We start from the raw sequence: 16995 nt of genomic DNA, 5'->3' as shown, positions 1-16995 counted from the left end.
TTTTTTTAATCTATTTTTAAAATAAAAAATAGTTTGTCTAATACCTATTAAATACTAACTACAATATCTCTTTCTTTATAGTTTGGTCCATTTTCTCTGTGCAGGAAATGCAAACAGATATTGAAACCATTATGAAAATCAACGCTGCTGGAGAAAGTGAGTGTTGATTTTTTTTTTTTTTCTTTCTCAGCCAGAAAACCAGGTGACAACTCCTCAAACATTTACAAAGCTGCACTTTAGTGCAGAGGAATAACGAGAACCACTGATCTAATGCCAATGTGTGTCCATATAAATGTGTGAGGGAGTCAAAAACCAGTATTTACTTTTACTTTAGTTTCATATTAAAAGTGTGAAAGAATGAATCCACATAGACATAGGCTGTGTATTTATTTAGCTGTACTTTGGGGCCAAAATACCCCCAAGTTAGCTAAATCCTGTCTTTAGAAATTATAAGTAGCATAAAAACAATACTTGTCTATGCTATGTCTACATTTGTATAACTAGGTAAATGTGTTTGTGTGCTGGTGCAGACAGCGGCATGCTGTCTCTGTCTAATCACCTTCTTTATGACAGACGGCGGGTTCCAACATGACAGCTACATGGATTATAATTTAGCCGGTTGACTAGCACAAACTTGCTGTAATGTGTTTGTGAGTATTTATCTCTGCTAGAACATGCCACAGGTGACCTTTGAGCTCCTTAAAGGTGTCAAAAATAGGCCAGTGTTTATGTGAACATGTAAGTGTTGCTGTTTTGCATCACCGCTTTGTTTTTTAGTGTGCCATTGGGTTAATCAGTTTTGACTTTATTTCATTAGTGACCACTGAGTAGCTAAAGATGGAATTCAGATGGTAAGGTTTGTGTTTTCTTCTGTGTGTGGTCAGTGATGCAGTGCTCTGCAGCGATGGATGTTCTCTTTGTGATGGACAGCTCCTACAGCGTTGGGAAAGGAGGATTCGAACGATCCCGGCACTACATGTTGAAGCTGTGTGAGGCTTTCGATGTCAGCCCAGGCAAGGTCAGACTGCATAAAATGAATGTCAGATTAAAGGAAAAGTTCAACCAAAAATAGGCTAAAGTGTTTTTTCAATCCGGGGTAATCAAGGATAAAAACAACACTGATGACAAAATCAGTAAATAATGACTAATTATTGTGAATAGTTGGTCTATTTTTGTCACATAGAGATATCATTAGACTTCAGAAGACATGAAGTAATATAGCATATAAGTTATATTTATATTTAAATTTATGGTACTTGTGTTGTTTATCATATCTTTTGGAATATGACAGCCATTGATCGCTACAAAAAATAACATCATACAGGATTGGAACGACATAATATGGAAGCTTGTTTCCAAAACGGAATGAAAAGAAATAAAAAAAAAAGTAATTGCAACTTTTTATCTCACAATTCTGATTTTTTCCCTCACACTTGCGAGTTTATCTCACAATTCTGAGAGAAAAAGTCATAATTGTGGGAATTAAACTTGCAGTTGTGAGAAAAAAGTCAGAATTGTGCAGTTAATATTTCTCAGAATTGCAAGATTTAAACTCATAATTGCGAGAAAATCAATGGTCAGCTGACTTATTTCTCAACAAAAAGTTTTGAGATATAGTTTGAGATATAAAAGTTTGAGATAAAAGTTTGAGATATAAACTCTCAATTGCAATTGTGAGATATAAACTTTCATTTGTGAGAAGAAAAGTCAGAATTGTGACTTCTGACTTCCAGCGGAAACAAGCCTCCATAATATTAGGGTGATAATGACAGAATTTCATTATTGGGTGAACTATTCTTTTAATTCTTGCATGCCGTTTCTTAAATTCTGACATCATTATGTTGAATAATTATGTTGGTTTCCTCTTCATGTTTGTGGTTTTTTACTGCGCTCACTGTTTTGGGCAGGTGAAAGTTGGCGTGGTTCAGTTTGGTTCCACACCCAAACTGGAAATCAGTCTAGACTCCTACAAGAGCAAGGAGGAGCTGAAGAAAAAGATGAAGAAAATCCACTATAGGTACAGAGATTAGTGTTATTGTGAGTCTATCAGGGCTTTCTGTGGAGGATGAGAAATATCTCACTCCATTTCATATCTTTGAGACTTTGTTGACACAGACACAGACATGGGGACTTGAGTTTACATTACACTCTCAACATGTGTGTGCATGTGTGTCTGAATGCACTGTGTCGTGATGGATGACTTGATGAGGTTGAATTAATGGTTTTTGTGGTGTGCAGGGCTCTGTAATGACTAGTAGCTGAATTACACTCTGAGCACACAGCTGGCCTAAACCTCATCACCCAGTCAGGACATACCACATCTCCCTCGACAAGCTGTGAAATTACCGTTTCAGAATGCCACTCCATGAAAATATCACCACTTGTCTGTCTAGCAGAGCAACTGTGAGAAAAGATGGTGGAGAAAAGCCCAGCTGTGCACATGCCTGTGTCTCCACTGGCAGTTTGTCAATATCCCCTGTAGATGAGGAGATCATGTATTTCAGCACTGCATAAAGGAGCATTGTCGGTGAAAAATATAGCTGTTATACCGTAGTTTAAAAAGTTACTCATGATGAAACTGGATTTGGTATTTCCTTATATACTATCAGTATTACAAGACAATTTCTGAACAACAATTCTGTGTAAGGTCACTTTGATTAGTGACCTTGAAGTAGTACATTCTACAATCTTAAATATTTCTTCGGTTTACATCAACATTTTTCTATGGTTTACATTTTCCATTAATCTTAAAGGGATAGTTCACCCCAAAATTAAAATGATCCCACGATTTACTCACCCTCATGCCATCCTATGTGGATGACTATCTTCTTTCAGACAAACACAGTCGGAGTAATATTAAAAAATATCTTGCCTCTTACAAGCTTTAGGCCTTGTGTCCACCAAAGCGTTTTTTTCCAGCTCCTAGCATACTTTTTCAATTGTTTACAATGGGAACGCCATGTTTTTTTTAAACTCCAGGAGTGTAACGAGGCACTGAGCATCTTTTTCACGCTCAAACGTTGAGAGCTCGGCGTTTTTTACTGGCCACCTCGAGTTGAAGAATGTTCAACTTTGAGTAAAACGCTGCGCTCATCACTGTCACTTTTTAGCCAGCCGTCCAATCAGAGTGGAGGAGGGGCGGGACAAATACTAAACCGGCCAACTGTCACAACATTCTTGCTGTTCAATGATATTAACAAACAGAGAATGGAACAAAATGGATGAGAAATTAATATTGCTGGTCTCCGAACATACATAGCAAGTAATTCCACATTGTGTGAATATTTTTAGTCTGAAACAAATTACCTGCAAAAGTAACAGTGTTGCAGATGTTCCGTATCATAGCAACAAAGCGTGTCAACGGAAAAAACCGCTGCGCTGCAGAAGCGCTCTCAAGCGCTCACAGATCAGCTTTTTAAGCAGAGCGCCTAGCGTTTTCAGCTGGCTAAAAATGCTTTGGTGGACATACGGCCTTATAATGGAAGTGAATGGGGTTCAAGTTTTTGAATCCCAAAAAAAGTGCATCCATCTGTCATAAAAGTAATCCATATGGCTTCAGGGGGTTAATAAAGGCCTTCTGAAGCGAAGAGATGGGTTTTTGTAAGAAAAATATCCATATTTGAAACTTTATAAATTATAATAACTGGCTTCCGGCAGCCAGTTCCGCTGGAAGAGTGACCTCTGACCCGACATATGATGTATTGGCGAATGCAGAAGCGCAGAGGACAGAGCAAAACAAAACACTGATCACAAATTAGAAGTCTAAAATGAGAATTTTTTAAGAGAAATGTTGGAGGATTTCTAGCTTACTCTACTCCTAAATCCTACGTCTTCCGTCAGAACTCAACTTGCAAACGGTCATTGCCAAAGCCAGTTATTATAGTTTATAAAGTTTTAAATACGGATATTTCTCCTTATAAAAACCCATCACTTCGCTTCAGAAGGCCTTTATTAACCCCCTGGAGCTGTGTGGATTACTTTTATGATGGATGGGTGCACTTTTTTGGGCTTCGAAATCTTAAGCCCCATTCACTACCATTATAAAGCATGAATGAGCCAGGATATTTTTTAATATAACTCCGACTGTGTTCGTCTGAAAGAACATAAATCATGGGATAATTTAAATTTTTGGGTGAACTATCCCTTTAATATACCATAAAACCCTTTATACATCTTTAAATTAGATTTTGAACCCTTAATTTTCAGTGTGCTGCTCCAGACTTTTGGACCCCAATTCTATGTCAGAAAAAAATGTGATATTGTCATTCTTGTGTTGTGATTTGGTTGCAATTTCTACATCAGTTTCTTAATCAACTGGCCAGTTAACTGTTAACTTTATGTATCAAGTGTTAATTTATGAAGTACTGGAAAAAAGGCAAGCAGAGTTTGAATCAACCCAAATATAAAGATGCAGCCTGTGTGAACCTGAGAGTGCTGTAATTGGTTTCATCATGTGGGGTGCTTTAAGGACACAGTGAACTGAAGGGAACTAAAGGCTTCTGTGTTATCCTAAGACTTCTGAGGGGCTGCTATAGTTAAATTAATGAGATTAGAGGAGAGGCAGTCAAGGAAAACTCACTGCCAGACTGTCATCTTCATTTTGCAGTGTAAAGTTGACTGTGCTGCTGTGGGTATCTGATTTACTGTTCTTAACAGAGGAGGTGTGACAAGCCACGAAGCTCAGTAATAAAGACTGGAATATCATGTCACAGTAGTTCATTTTGATATAGTAATCTCTTAGTTTTATGCCTTAAAAAGGCAAAATGTTTAAAGTAAGTCTGTCTCTTTCTCTCACTCAGAGGTGGAAGTACACAGACAGGTCTGGCTCTGAAGTTCGTTCTGAGGAAGGGGTTTTCCGGCGGACGCAATTCCACAGTGCCACACGTCGTCATCCTCTTATCTGACGGAAAGTCCCAGGGTGCAGTGCAGCTGGCTGCCTCGGAGCTCAAGCTTTCTGGAGTGGATCTGTTTGCTGTGGGGATCCGTTACCCCAGGTAACACATAACATTTCCACTGACTTCAATCATGGAATAAAATCTTCACATCTCTAATTACCCACTTCAACAAAACCTGTCAAGAACATACATGTTTGTAAATTTTAAATTATATATATATATATAAGAAATTACAAAAAAAAAAGGTAAAACCATGTTATTTTTCTGTGCTTTTTAGTTAGTGATTTTTGATTTTGAACCATTTTGCAGGGACAGGTGCAGTCATATTTTAAATGTTTTCAGCTCTATTAGTCAGTGAACTGATGTGCTGACAGCTCTCAGACACACTAACAGGTGTGTTACTGCACACTAAAAGGCTGCTGACAGCCCGGATGTGTGTTGTTACTGTTGGTTAGGCTGCAGATAGCGTAATTCCTGTCTTCTCTCTTTACTTCGAGGCTTTATGGCAGCTTCCCAACAGGTGCAGGAGGAAGAGAGAAACTCAGTGGATAAACTCACCTTAATGGCCATATCTAACAGCTGGAAGTCTATCAGTGTTGTTTTTGGGTGGATTACAGTGACATTTGGATAAATGAAACCCCTCAGAGCTCTTGCAGCACCATATGCTCTGACAGCTCAATATGTATCGGCAGAATTTTAATGCACCATATGTTCTGTAATATAAATCTGGAAATGACTGCATGAACAACACTACTGTTCAAAAGTCTAACATCCGCAATAATTTTTTCAAAGAAATCAGTCATTTTAAGAGCATAAGAGACTTCTTTCCAAATCATTTTTACAAACTTTTAAACTTTAGCAGTGGATTACGTTTTTTTTTTTTTTTTTTAAATATATAATGATATAATATATAATGTCCCTGCTGCCTGGCATATATCATTAAACAAGATATGGCCCATTATAACCAGTCAGAAAAGTTAGCGAAGACAAATGCATTTTTTTTGCATAGTGTTTTACAGAAAATCATTCTTTGTCTCTCTCTTGTAAGGTGGGAAGAGCTCCGTGAATTGGCAAGCAGCCCATCGGATAGACATGTGTTCTTTGCTGAGCACTTCAGTGATGCTGTAAACGGATTATTCTCCACTCTCACCACCTCCTCCGTCTGCACTGCCGTACCTTCAGGTAAAAAAAACTCATCTGTGACTCAATCAACAGCGCCATTTGGGTTTATGAACAGCGAGTGACATTTCCTGCACTGTGATATCTGCAGGGTGTAAGGTGGAGTCTTACCCGTGTGTGCAGAAAACCATAGAGACGGTAAAAGAGCTTCAGGGAAACTTCATGTGCTGGAAAGGGTCCAAGGGATATTCACCATACACATCCCTCTGCCCTCATTACAGGTAAATGACATGCATTGATCAAAATGCATGGGTCTTGAGATGCTTTTGACCTATTTTAAAACACTGTTCATTCCATGAGATGCTGAAAACCATCTGTCTTACACATAACAATGTAGAATGTCTTAATGTATATTGCCTCTTTCTCACCATTATACACCAGCATGGATCATTAGTCACAGAGATGCCTCAGGTCTGAGATTATGTTTGTATTGTATCATATTGTGTATGCAGGCTCATATTAAGGTTTCATGGCCTGAGGTGAAATATAAAGGAGATCATTAACAGAAATGGATGGAGTGAAACTGGTTTCACATTGTCTTACAGAAACCTTGACCAAAACAATGCTATAGCATTATTACTGTTATTATGATCATTTAAAGGAATAGTTGACTCAAATTAAAATTAACCCATGATTTACTCACCCTCAAGCCATCCTAGGTGTATATGACTTTATTCTTTCTGATGAACACAATCAGAGTTATATTAATAAATATCCTGACGCATCCAAGATTTAGAATGGCAGTGAACGGGACCAATGAGTATGAAGCTCAAGAAAAGTGCATCCATCCATCAAAAATATACTCCACACAGCTCCAGGGGGTTAATAAAGGCCTTTTGAAGTGAACCGATGCATTTGTGTAAGAAAAATATCCATATTTGACATGTTATAAAGTAAAATAACTAGCTTCCAGACCGCCTTCCGTATTCAACTTACAAAGAAAGTGTAAGACCTCTCGCAGTTCAAAACGCTTACGCTACATCCTACGCCTTCTGTATTCAACTTACGAAACAAGCAAAGCTGACGTGACGTCAAGCTAGTTATTTTACTTTAAAACATGTTAAATATGGCTATTTTTTGTACACAAAAGCATCGCTTCGCTTCAGAAGGCCTTTATTAACCCCCTGAAGCTGTGTGGAGTATGTTTATGATGGATGGATGCACTTTTTTGAGTTTCAAACAGGTGGTTTCCTTACCATTATAAAGCTTTGGGGTTTCAGGGTGTTTATTAATATAAGTACGATTTTATTTGTCTTCAAGAAGAAACACCTAGGATGGCTTGAGGGTGAGTAAATCATGGGGTAACTATAATTTAAAGTGAATAAATCCTTTTATTATGATTAATTTTGAGGTTTAATGGCTTGAGGTGAAACATAAAGGAGTTCAGAAATGTGAAACTGGATTCACGTTGTTTTATAGGTATAACAAAGTTTACAGGCAGCACCCTGTTGTCTGTCACAGAACTATCTGTCCAGGTAAGACCTAAGGATCAGAATACTGAATAATGAATATTTAATTCAGTAATCATCAAATATAATTAATAGAAATGATTCCCCCTCACTTCAGACCCCTGTGACTCTCAGCCCTGTCAGAACGGGGGGACGTGTATATCTGAGGGACTGGAGAAATACCGCTGCGAGTGTCCCACAGGCTATGGCAGTGACCCCAATTGTGGTGAGTTCACATTCATGTGCCTCTCTTCCCACACTCCTCGGCATCTAATGAGATGTCCCTGTCTCACATTCACTGCTAGCTGTGTGGGTTTTGTTTTGGTGGCTTTGGTTAGATTGTATGCGTGTGTGGGAGTTGTCACAAACAGCTCATGGTTTCACGTTACAGTGGGGGTCAGCTTTCTGGGCAGGGTCATGGTTCACTGAAATATACCTCAGAGGTCTTATGTCCTTCAGATGAAAGGGATACTCTAATTATGAGCTAATATCACTCTGTTTCCATCTACAAATGCTTCCAAAGTCAGAAAACTTGTTGCAAATGTGTTGCTTTGTGCCGTGAAATGCAACCACCAAATTCATTTCTTAAAAAAAATGGTTGGCATTATTTATATATATATATATATATACACACAATATTGCCAAAGCATCAATACACAACAACAGCAGTGACAAATAAATAAATAAATAACAAATAAATAAATATTTATTTATTATATATTTTTATTGCCAAAGCATCAGTATACATAACAAAAGTAGTGACTAAATGATAAATAATAAATATTAAAATAATAATAATAAATATTATTGTAACAAATAATAATTATTATTTTTATTAATATAAATGTTTTACAAAATATTAAAAATAAACATGCATTTAAAAAATGATATCTTAAATCCATTTTTTGGATTATCAGCATTATGTGTGGTCACTGTTGCAGGCCAACAGCTGTAAAATGGCCAAATAGATTTGTTTTGTTTCTATATACTATACCGTAATAAAAGTACTATAATTAAAATAATGGCACAGCAGCTTTCAAAAACAATTAAACATTAGCAAAAACATTAAAGAAATTAGTGTAGAATGTGTGTAGTTATTTCTGACCACACAAATATACATGGATTTTCTAGAATGGGGCTGGTAGTTTCCTAAATGAGATTCAGAGAAGCTGTCATCAGTCTCCAAGAGTTCCATTGTAACACTGACATAGAATCCTCCAGCCAATCAGAACATGATGACACACATAACCTCCTGCTGTCAGTCATTGCGAATGACATTACAGGCAGGGGTTAGATCAGATGACCCCACTTACCTACAGAGTGAGAGATGGACCTTTTGTTTGTTTATGCCCTTCGTAAATGCATTTTTGCATGTGTTAATGGGTAAAAGAGAGTACGCCCTTTCCTCCTTAAACAATGTTATGGCTCACATGAGCCTAACTAAAGTCTAAAATAAACACAAGATAATGTAGAATGGTATGTTAAGCATGTTCTTTAAATCTGAGAATGGAATCCAAATGTACGTCAATCTTAACCGTATCCTCTTTGTCCAGCTCCCATTCTGAGTTTCGACTGCTCTGTGGATGTGCTCTTCCTGGTCGAGGGCTCCTCTGCTCTTACTCTGGAGGGTTTCTTGCGCTTCAAGTCCTTCCTGAAGCGTTTCATGCAGGCTGTACTGAGCTCTGACACCCCTGTAAAGATGGGGTTGGCCCAATATGGCAATGACGTGAAGATCGAGGCCAAAATTGGGGAGCACAGAGACCCGGCGAAGCTGATCCAAGCTGTCGAGCGTCTGCAGTATCGTGGTGGGCAGGCCAAGGCTGGAAACGCCCTTCGCTACGTCACACGCAATGGCTTCCAGAGCACACCCGTGTTTGCCGACGTTCAGGACGACCTGCCGCGAGTGGTAGTGCTGCTCACGGGGACGCCCTCGGCGGACCCTGTGGTGGAGCCAGCGAAGTACGCACGGGACAGGGAGATCTTCATCATCGGTGTAGCACCAGAGGGGATGAGGGCTGAAATAAACAACATAACAGGAAACCCCCAGCGCACCATCACATACCAGTCACCTGACAGATTGAGCGCCAAGATCCCAGAACTAAGAGCCAAAATTTGCAGTGTCGACAACCAGGGTAGAACCTTCGTTCATTCTCTGATTTTTTTTTTTTTAATCTAAATCTGATTTACATAGATTGTTGAACCTCAAGGAATAGTTCACCCATCATTTTTTTTTAATGAATTACTTATTCTGGAGTCAGTCAATATTTCCTTTTTTTATGTTTTCCATCTAATGTTTGGACCCTTTTCACACAATTATGAAAAATCTATGTTAACAAAGCATTTTCCTCAACACTAACGAAGATGAAAATGTGCATCATCATGATAATTCATCAGTTTAATCAAAACATACTCCTGACAATAATGAAGAGACAAAGATATCTCCTATACAAGATATTAACAATACACTTTCAGAGTTTTAAATCTAGAAATAATATGATTGTTCAATAATAATCAGTAATGTCTGGGATTGACTTGCTTGAGAACGCATAATTTCTTGGGGAACGAAAAGGTTTTGTGAGGGAATGCTAAGTTTCTCAGGGAATGCAAAACTATTGTGAAACGTAATAATAATAATTGTGAGCAAAGGCAAGTTTTTGAGAGAGAATGCAAAGGTTTTGCTAGCAAAAACGTTTATCAGGGAACAAAAAGTTTGCAAGCGAAGGTTTTGCAAGGGAATGCCAAAGCTTTGCGAGTGAAGTTTTTTTCAGGGGAATGCAAAACTTTTGTGAAACTTTTAATACAAATTTTGAGCAAAGGCAAAAGTTTTGTGAGGGAATGTGAAGAATTTGCGTGTGGACGCGCAACACGCGAGTGTAAAGAGAACTTTTGCAAGTTTCTTGGAGGAACGCAAAGGTTTTGCAGGCAAACACAAAGTATCTCAGGGAAATGGAACAACTTTTGAGAGAAAAACCAAAATATTTATTTAATTTCTCATGTTTTTTTCCATTTCCATGTCCTTTCTGTTACAATAGCAAACCACTGATCCAATGATCCAATCCAATCCCGATGGACAAAATGTCCCGCCCTTTTATTCATGTTGGAGAAGCTGATTCACTCAGATATAGGTCACAACAATCTCAAGTTCTGTTACATGCCGACTTTTGAATATGCTCTATTCATATCAACACACTAAAATGGCATTGAGTATCTAAAGCAGCATTTCCAAAACACGTTTTTTGGAAGGTGAACTATTCTTTTCAGTTTGGTTATGTTTTTTTTTTTTAAAACTGTTATACTAATGCCTTTTCGTCTTTTGTTAGGATGTCTGGGTCAAGCTTTGGACCTTGTTTTTGTGCTGGACGCCTCCAGTGGTGTAGGCAAGGACAATTTCGTCCACTTTCAAGACTTTGTTCGGGGCACCTCAGTGCAGTTTGACATCAATCGTGATGTGGCTCAGGTGGGACTGGTGGTTTATGGGCGGCGGCCCGTCACGGTCTTTGACCTGGACAAGTATGACTCGGGCTCTGCTGTGCTGAGGGCAGTGGGAGACGCTGCTTTTCTGGGTGGGAAGGCCTCTACAGGTTCAGCCCTGCTCCATGTGCTCTCCCAAAGCCTGACGTTGGGGAAAGGAGCACGACCTGGAGTCAACAAGGCCGTGGTGGTGCTCACTAATGGGATGGGTGCAGAGGATGCAGCGGTGCCCGCCCAGAAGATCCGTGATAGCGGAGTGTCAGTGTTTGTGATCGGAATCGGGGACATACAGCAAGAGGTTCTCTTCCGTATCGCCGGCTCTGAGGATCACATGATCTCTGTACCTTCATATGATGACCTGAAATACTCTGAAGATGTGTTGGTACAGATGGTGTGTGCAGGTAAGACAGCACAAATAAAATGTTAAAAAAAAAATGTTCATCTCTTATGTATACTGTTGCTTGCTTTCTACAGACGTGAAGAAACCTGTTAACCTGTGCAGTCCCAACCCCTGTATGAACGATGGCATCTGTGTGCTACTCAACGGCAGCTACCACTGTGAATGCCGCGGGTGGAAGGGTCCACACTGCGAAACACGTCAGTAACAGTAACTACTAATTAGTCTTTGTACTAGTAATGGACATTCTTGTTTTCCAGCATATGGGAAGTTGACAAGTATGTAGGGTTTTTTCACCGTTTTTAATGGAATCTGAATTTTCAGAATCATTACTCCAGTTTCAGTGTCACATGATCCTTCAGAAATCATTCTAATATACGGACTTGGTGCTCATGAAACATTTCTTATTATTGGCAATGTTGAAAACAGTTTTGCTGCTTAATATTTTTGTGGAAACCATGATACATTATAAAATTCAAATAGATTTTTTTTTTTTACATTTAATTAATCTTTGGTGAATAAAACTGTTAATTCCTTTAAAAAAAAAAAAACTTTTTAAAAAGTGAGATTTATACATCATGAAAAAAAGCTTTCCAATGATAAATAAATAATCTTTCAATTGATGTATGGTTTGTTAGAATAGGACAATATTTGAGATACAACTATTTAAAAATTTGGAATCTGAAGGTGCAAAAAAATAAAAATATTGGGAAAAATCGCCTTTAAATTTGTCCAAATTAAATCCTTAGCAATGCATATCCACTCACAAAAATATATATATTTTTATATATTTACGATAGGAAATTTACAAAATGTCTTCATAGAACATGATCTTTACTTAAAGGTACAATGTGTACAATTTTTGCAGTAAAATATCCCAAAACCACTAGGCTAGTGTTATATATTTTGTCCAGCTGATTACAAACAATATCTCTAATGTTTTCAACTACTTGTAAATCATGAGAAAATTCCCATTCTAAACAGTGACACGGGGCAGTGCAGTCGCCTGTCAGTTACCTTTGTTAACGCCTTTACTGACGTAGAAACCACATGACAACAGTGCCGTGGACAAATGCGGAAGTAGTGTCTAGCGTCCAGCAAACCACTAGTTGCTTCAAGCAGTTCCTTATTTACTTCTTGCACGTTTTATGGTGGATTGTGTCACTTTTTTATGGAACATAATTACTGTTTACCATCTGCCGCTGGTTCTGTCGACAAGGACAGCTCCCGTAAACTCATGACCGGAAAAGCGGAAGCGGCGCCGGCGACTGTGTCATAATAAAAGTCCCGCTGCTTGTGAGGCGTGTGTTGATCAATCGCTCCAGCTCCTCGTTCAGCTCCCGTAACACTCGGTCCTGCTCTGCTTCATACTACAGTAACGTTAATAATCACATCCACGAACATGAGTCCTTCCAGACTCCAATCCATTCTTTTGCACCGTCCGTTGAGATGGAGACCGCATGTCCCAAGTTTCCGCTCTAAAACTTGGCGTCATCAAACTACGCCTTTGTTTTGAATAGGCTTCTAGCGACCTCTAGCGGAAAAAAATATCACAAATTGTACCTTTTAATATCCTAATGATTTTTGGCATAAAAGAAAAATCGATAATTTTGAGAATATGAAAACAAGTCAAATATTAACGTGCTTTTCTCTTGGATGGAAGCCTGTATATTTATATTCTAAAATATGATAAAAAAAAAAAAAAAATGGGATTAAGACCATTTTTTGCAATGCAAATCTTGGTCGTTTAACCCATCTTATAACAAATTAAAATGTCTTCACACATCGGCTTATGCTTCTCAATATGTTTTGTTCATTTTTCTGTGCCTGCTGGATGGCTCATAATTTTGGTGTTTTCAGAATGGACAGTTGGCAGGGTATATTTAGGTTTTTTGATTTATGAAATTTGTGAACTTGTTTTTCAGGAAGCAGAGAGCAGCCATCCAGAGGAGATCTCCCTAAACCAGCAGGCCTGAGGCGCCGTCAGCACAAGAGTGAAAAAGAGCTGCTGCAGAGGTACAAGGAGCACCGCAGGAGACATGCGTCCCGAAAGGGTTAGAATTCTATAATTCACTCTGGTGGTGAACACACAGTCCAGACGACACTCAGATGCATCTATTTCATGAATTTTGTAAATGCGTTTACTGCCTTAAATGAGGATTTTTTTTTATTAATAGTCAATCTTAACTCTTTCCCCACCATTAATGGAATTTTCCATCACACAACACTTCCATGCCATTGACGGAATTTTCCGGCAAGCCATGTTTTCACTGTTATATGGTAGAGGAAGCTATTACGCATCTTCAGAAAGCAGAAACAAGCAATAATACCACTGCTTATGTGTGTTGTTACAAAAATGTTATTTTCTCTCAAATGTTGCTTTTTTTTTATGAAACTTACCCACATTCAAGTGTTGATTAAAAAAAAAAGAATGCGTGAAGCTAGAATAAAATATATTTTTTTTATTGGTTATTTTTTTCAAAAAGCAGAGGCTCTGTTCTTTCTTTAGATATATTGCATGTTCAGATATTCATACAACAAAGTATTTTGGGGGACCATGGGGGGCAGTGGCTGGCAACTTTTTCAAAAAATGCTGGCGGGGAAAGAGTTAAGGAGTTTTGATGCTGTTTGTATTGTTTATTCAGCACTGAAGACCCTTTATGAACATGTTTTCTGTCTGAGATTTGGACTTGCTTGTGATCTGTCATATTGAAAAATCCTTGTGTAACAGTAAGCCTCATGTTAGAGGCTTATGATTTTGATCATATTTATTTTTTTATCAGCTACAGTGATGCATTTGTCTATTGTAAAGCTATTAAATTTTTTTTTCCATAACTTTGTCTAACTCAAATACTTTCTACTTACTGGGAAAAAATTTGGTTCTGCAATTTCAAAGCGGGATGCCTGGTGCTCAACTATTGGCTTTGCATAAATATGCATTATTGTCAGTACAAACTTTTATTTGAATAAAAAGTGCATGTTTCAGCTAGCGTACAGTAACAAATTGAAAAACACTGAACGGATATGTAATATATATTCACATCTTGGTTACCAGCATACATGAACCAAGCTACAATGTACCAGATGCACCAAATGGCTGATTTAAGGTCTTAAATTTATATGTTTCAATATAAAAATAGTGGTTCTCAAAGCTCTCCTAAACACTTTTTGGTCTCTTCTCAAGCTTGTGAAACATTCACATACTGTGCACACCACTGGAAGAGTAATTTCAATTATTCCCTTCCTTTCTCTTTCATAAAATCACGTGAATAGATTTGAAATCTATTGTTGTCCAGTGGTGTTATTTGGCAGGGAACAGAAAATATTGTCTTGGATCAGCTGCCTGCATGTACCCAGTACCATCTCAGCCTCTGATTGCACAGAAGCAGGGACGAGTGGAGGGTGATGTATCAGAGGGGCGGAGCCTGCAGGTCATTGGACACACCCTCTTTCCCTCCCTGCCTGAAGCATTTGCCTTAGCAGTCCTTTGAGCTTTGGCTAAAAAGTCTGTTTGCGCTCGCTGTTCCCATCTACTAGGTTGTGGATTTTTTCTCCCATTCCTGCAGAGAGAGAATGACATCAGCTCAGACAATAATATAGGAACATATTGTAAAAAAAAAAGGAAAGAAAAGATGACTGAATGCATCGATACATTATAAATGCACTACCATTCAAAAGTTTAGGATCAATAATATGTTTTAAAGAAATGAATACTTTTATTCAGCAAGAATGCATTAAATAGATCAAAATTGACAGAAAAGACTGTTTACACTGATTAAAAAAATAAAATAATTAATGATAATGCTGTTATTTTGAACTTTCTATTCATCAAATTCAATTAAGCAGCTCAAATGTTTTCAACATTGATAAGTTTCATCATATTAGAGAGATTTTTGAAGGATCATGACACTTGCCATCACAGATTAATTACATTTTAAAATATTTTATAGTAATAAAAAAAATTTAAGTTATAAGTTCTATTTGTAGCAATATTTCACAATATTAATGTATTTTACTGTATTTTTGACCAACATTATAAAATCTTGTCAACCCCAAACTTTTGAACGTTATATACACACCATAATTTACATGGTATTTCAATGTACTTCAAAAAATGGCATGGAATTACCATGGTGGTACATGTCCAAAAACGTGGTATTTAGTAATTTTCTGTTGTGTACAGTTGCTTTGACTGAAAAAATGTATGTATTTTTATAAATCATAATTGAAAGATTATCATAGTCATCATAAAAAAAAAAAGCTCTCTGTTAGAACTATGAATGCCTAAGTGGACTCTGACCTTGGCCTTCTGCAGAACGTTTCCTTTGTTGGGTGCCATGATGGACAGGGGTCTGTTCTTCAGCGCTGTGGCAGAGTTCACGGGTGAATCTCCATTGTTGGAGGTGATGGGTGTATTTGGAGCAGGACTGGTCACAGGTGCCATCTTGGGCTACAAACAAAAAATACAAGTCAGCTCGTGTAGTTCAAATAGAGTATAATCATAAAAAAAACAAAAGAACACAGAGGGACTGAATTCTTAACTATCCTGAAATACGCTTATGACTGTTTGTAATTCATTTGGTTTTGGAACAGGTTAAAGGGATAGTTCACACAAAAATGAAAATTCTGTCATTTACTCACTCAAGTTGTTCCAACCTGTATACATTTCTTTGTTCTGCTCAACACAAAGAAAAGATATTTGGAAGAATGTTTGTAACCAAGCAGATCTTGCCCCCCCATTGACTACCATAGTATTTTTTTTTACCTACTATGGTAGTCAATGGAGGGGCAAGAGCTGCTTGATTACATTCTTCCAAACATCTTCCTTTATGAACAGCAGAACAAAGAAATTCAAACAGGTTAGAACAACTTGAGGGGGAGTAAATGATGACAGAATTGAAATTTTTGGGTGAACAATCCCTTTAAGACTTTTTAAAGGTGCCATTGAATGAAAAATTGAATTTATCTCGGCATAGTTGTATAACAAGAGTTCAGTAGATGGAAATGACATACAGTGAGTCTCAAACACCGTTGTTTCCTCCTCCTTATATAAATCTCATTTGTTTAAAAGACCTCCGAAAAACAGGTGAATCTCAATGTAACACCAACTGTTACGTAACAGTCGGGATCATTAATATGTACGCCCCCAATATTTGCATATGCCAGCCCATGTTCAAAGCATTACACAAGGGCAGCCAGTATTAACGTCTGGATGTGCACAGCTGAATCATCAGACTAGGTAAGCAAGCAAGGACAATAGCGAAAAATGGCAGATGGAGCAATAATAACTGACATGATCCATGATATCATGATATTTTTAGTGATATTTGTAAATTGTCTTTCTAAATGTTTCGTTAGCATGTTGCTAATGTACTGTTAAATGTGGTTAAAGTTACCATTGTTTCTTACTGTATTCACGGAGACAAGAGAATCGTCGCTATTTTCATTTTTAAACACTTGCAGTCTGTATAATTCATAAACACAACTTCATTCTTTATAAATCTCTCCAACAGTGTGTAATATTAGCTTTAGCCTGTTAGCCATGGAGCACAGCCTCATACTCATTCAGAATCAAATGTAAACATCCAAATAAATACTATACTCA

The 16995-nt window shown here is 37.8% G+C and overlaps 2 protein-coding genes across 4 annotated transcripts in view; one reads left to right on the top strand and one right to left on the bottom strand.

Moving 5' to 3' along the window:
• The window catches only part of vwa2 (von Willebrand factor A domain containing 2), a 20521-nt gene extending 6839 nt beyond the window's left edge, over positions 1-13682 (top strand). The window contains exons 3-14 of one of the 2 annotated variants that reach the window (XM_067368900.1): positions 82-156; positions 885-1018; positions 1908-2017; positions 4800-4994; positions 5944-6077; positions 6166-6295; positions 7494-7549; positions 7641-7748; positions 9076-9654; positions 10843-11394; positions 11468-11590; positions 13316-13682. In XM_067368900.1, the coding sequence (XP_067225001.1) occupies positions 82-156; positions 885-1018; positions 1908-2017; positions 4800-4994; positions 5944-6077; positions 6166-6295; positions 7494-7549; positions 7641-7748; positions 9076-9654; positions 10843-11394; positions 11468-11590; positions 13316-13449 (2330 nt within the window). In that variant the 3' untranslated portion in view covers positions 13450-13682. Of the gene's footprint in view, positions 1-81; positions 157-584; positions 651-884; positions 1019-1907; positions 2018-4799; positions 4995-5943; positions 6078-6165; positions 6296-7493; positions 7550-7640; positions 7749-9075; positions 9655-10842; positions 11395-11467; positions 11591-13315 lie in introns of those variants that run through there. The other variant, XM_067368901.1, reaches the window with a different exon arrangement.
• A 200-nt stretch (positions 13683-13882) lies between these two features.
• The window catches only part of afap1l2 (actin filament associated protein 1-like 2), a 50519-nt gene continuing 47406 nt past the window's right edge, over positions 13883-16995 (bottom strand). For both annotated transcript variants that reach the window (XM_067368899.1, XM_067368898.1), the window contains exons 18-19: positions 15691-15840; positions 13883-14950 (exon numbers count right to left, since the gene is read on the bottom strand). In XM_067368899.1, the coding sequence (XP_067225000.1) occupies positions 14924-14950; positions 15691-15840 (177 nt within the window). In that variant the 3' untranslated portion in view covers positions 13883-14923. The remainder of the gene's footprint in view (positions 14951-15690; positions 15841-16995) is intronic.

This window comes from Chanodichthys erythropterus, chromosome 19, assembly GCF_024489055.1.
Source record: "Chanodichthys erythropterus isolate Z2021 chromosome 19, ASM2448905v1, whole genome shotgun sequence".
In the NCBI taxonomy this organism is placed as follows: domain Eukaryota; kingdom Metazoa; phylum Chordata; class Actinopteri; order Cypriniformes; family Xenocyprididae; genus Chanodichthys; species Chanodichthys erythropterus.
Note: the sequence above shows the minus strand (reverse complement) of the source record. Positions and strands in the feature narration are given on the sequence as shown.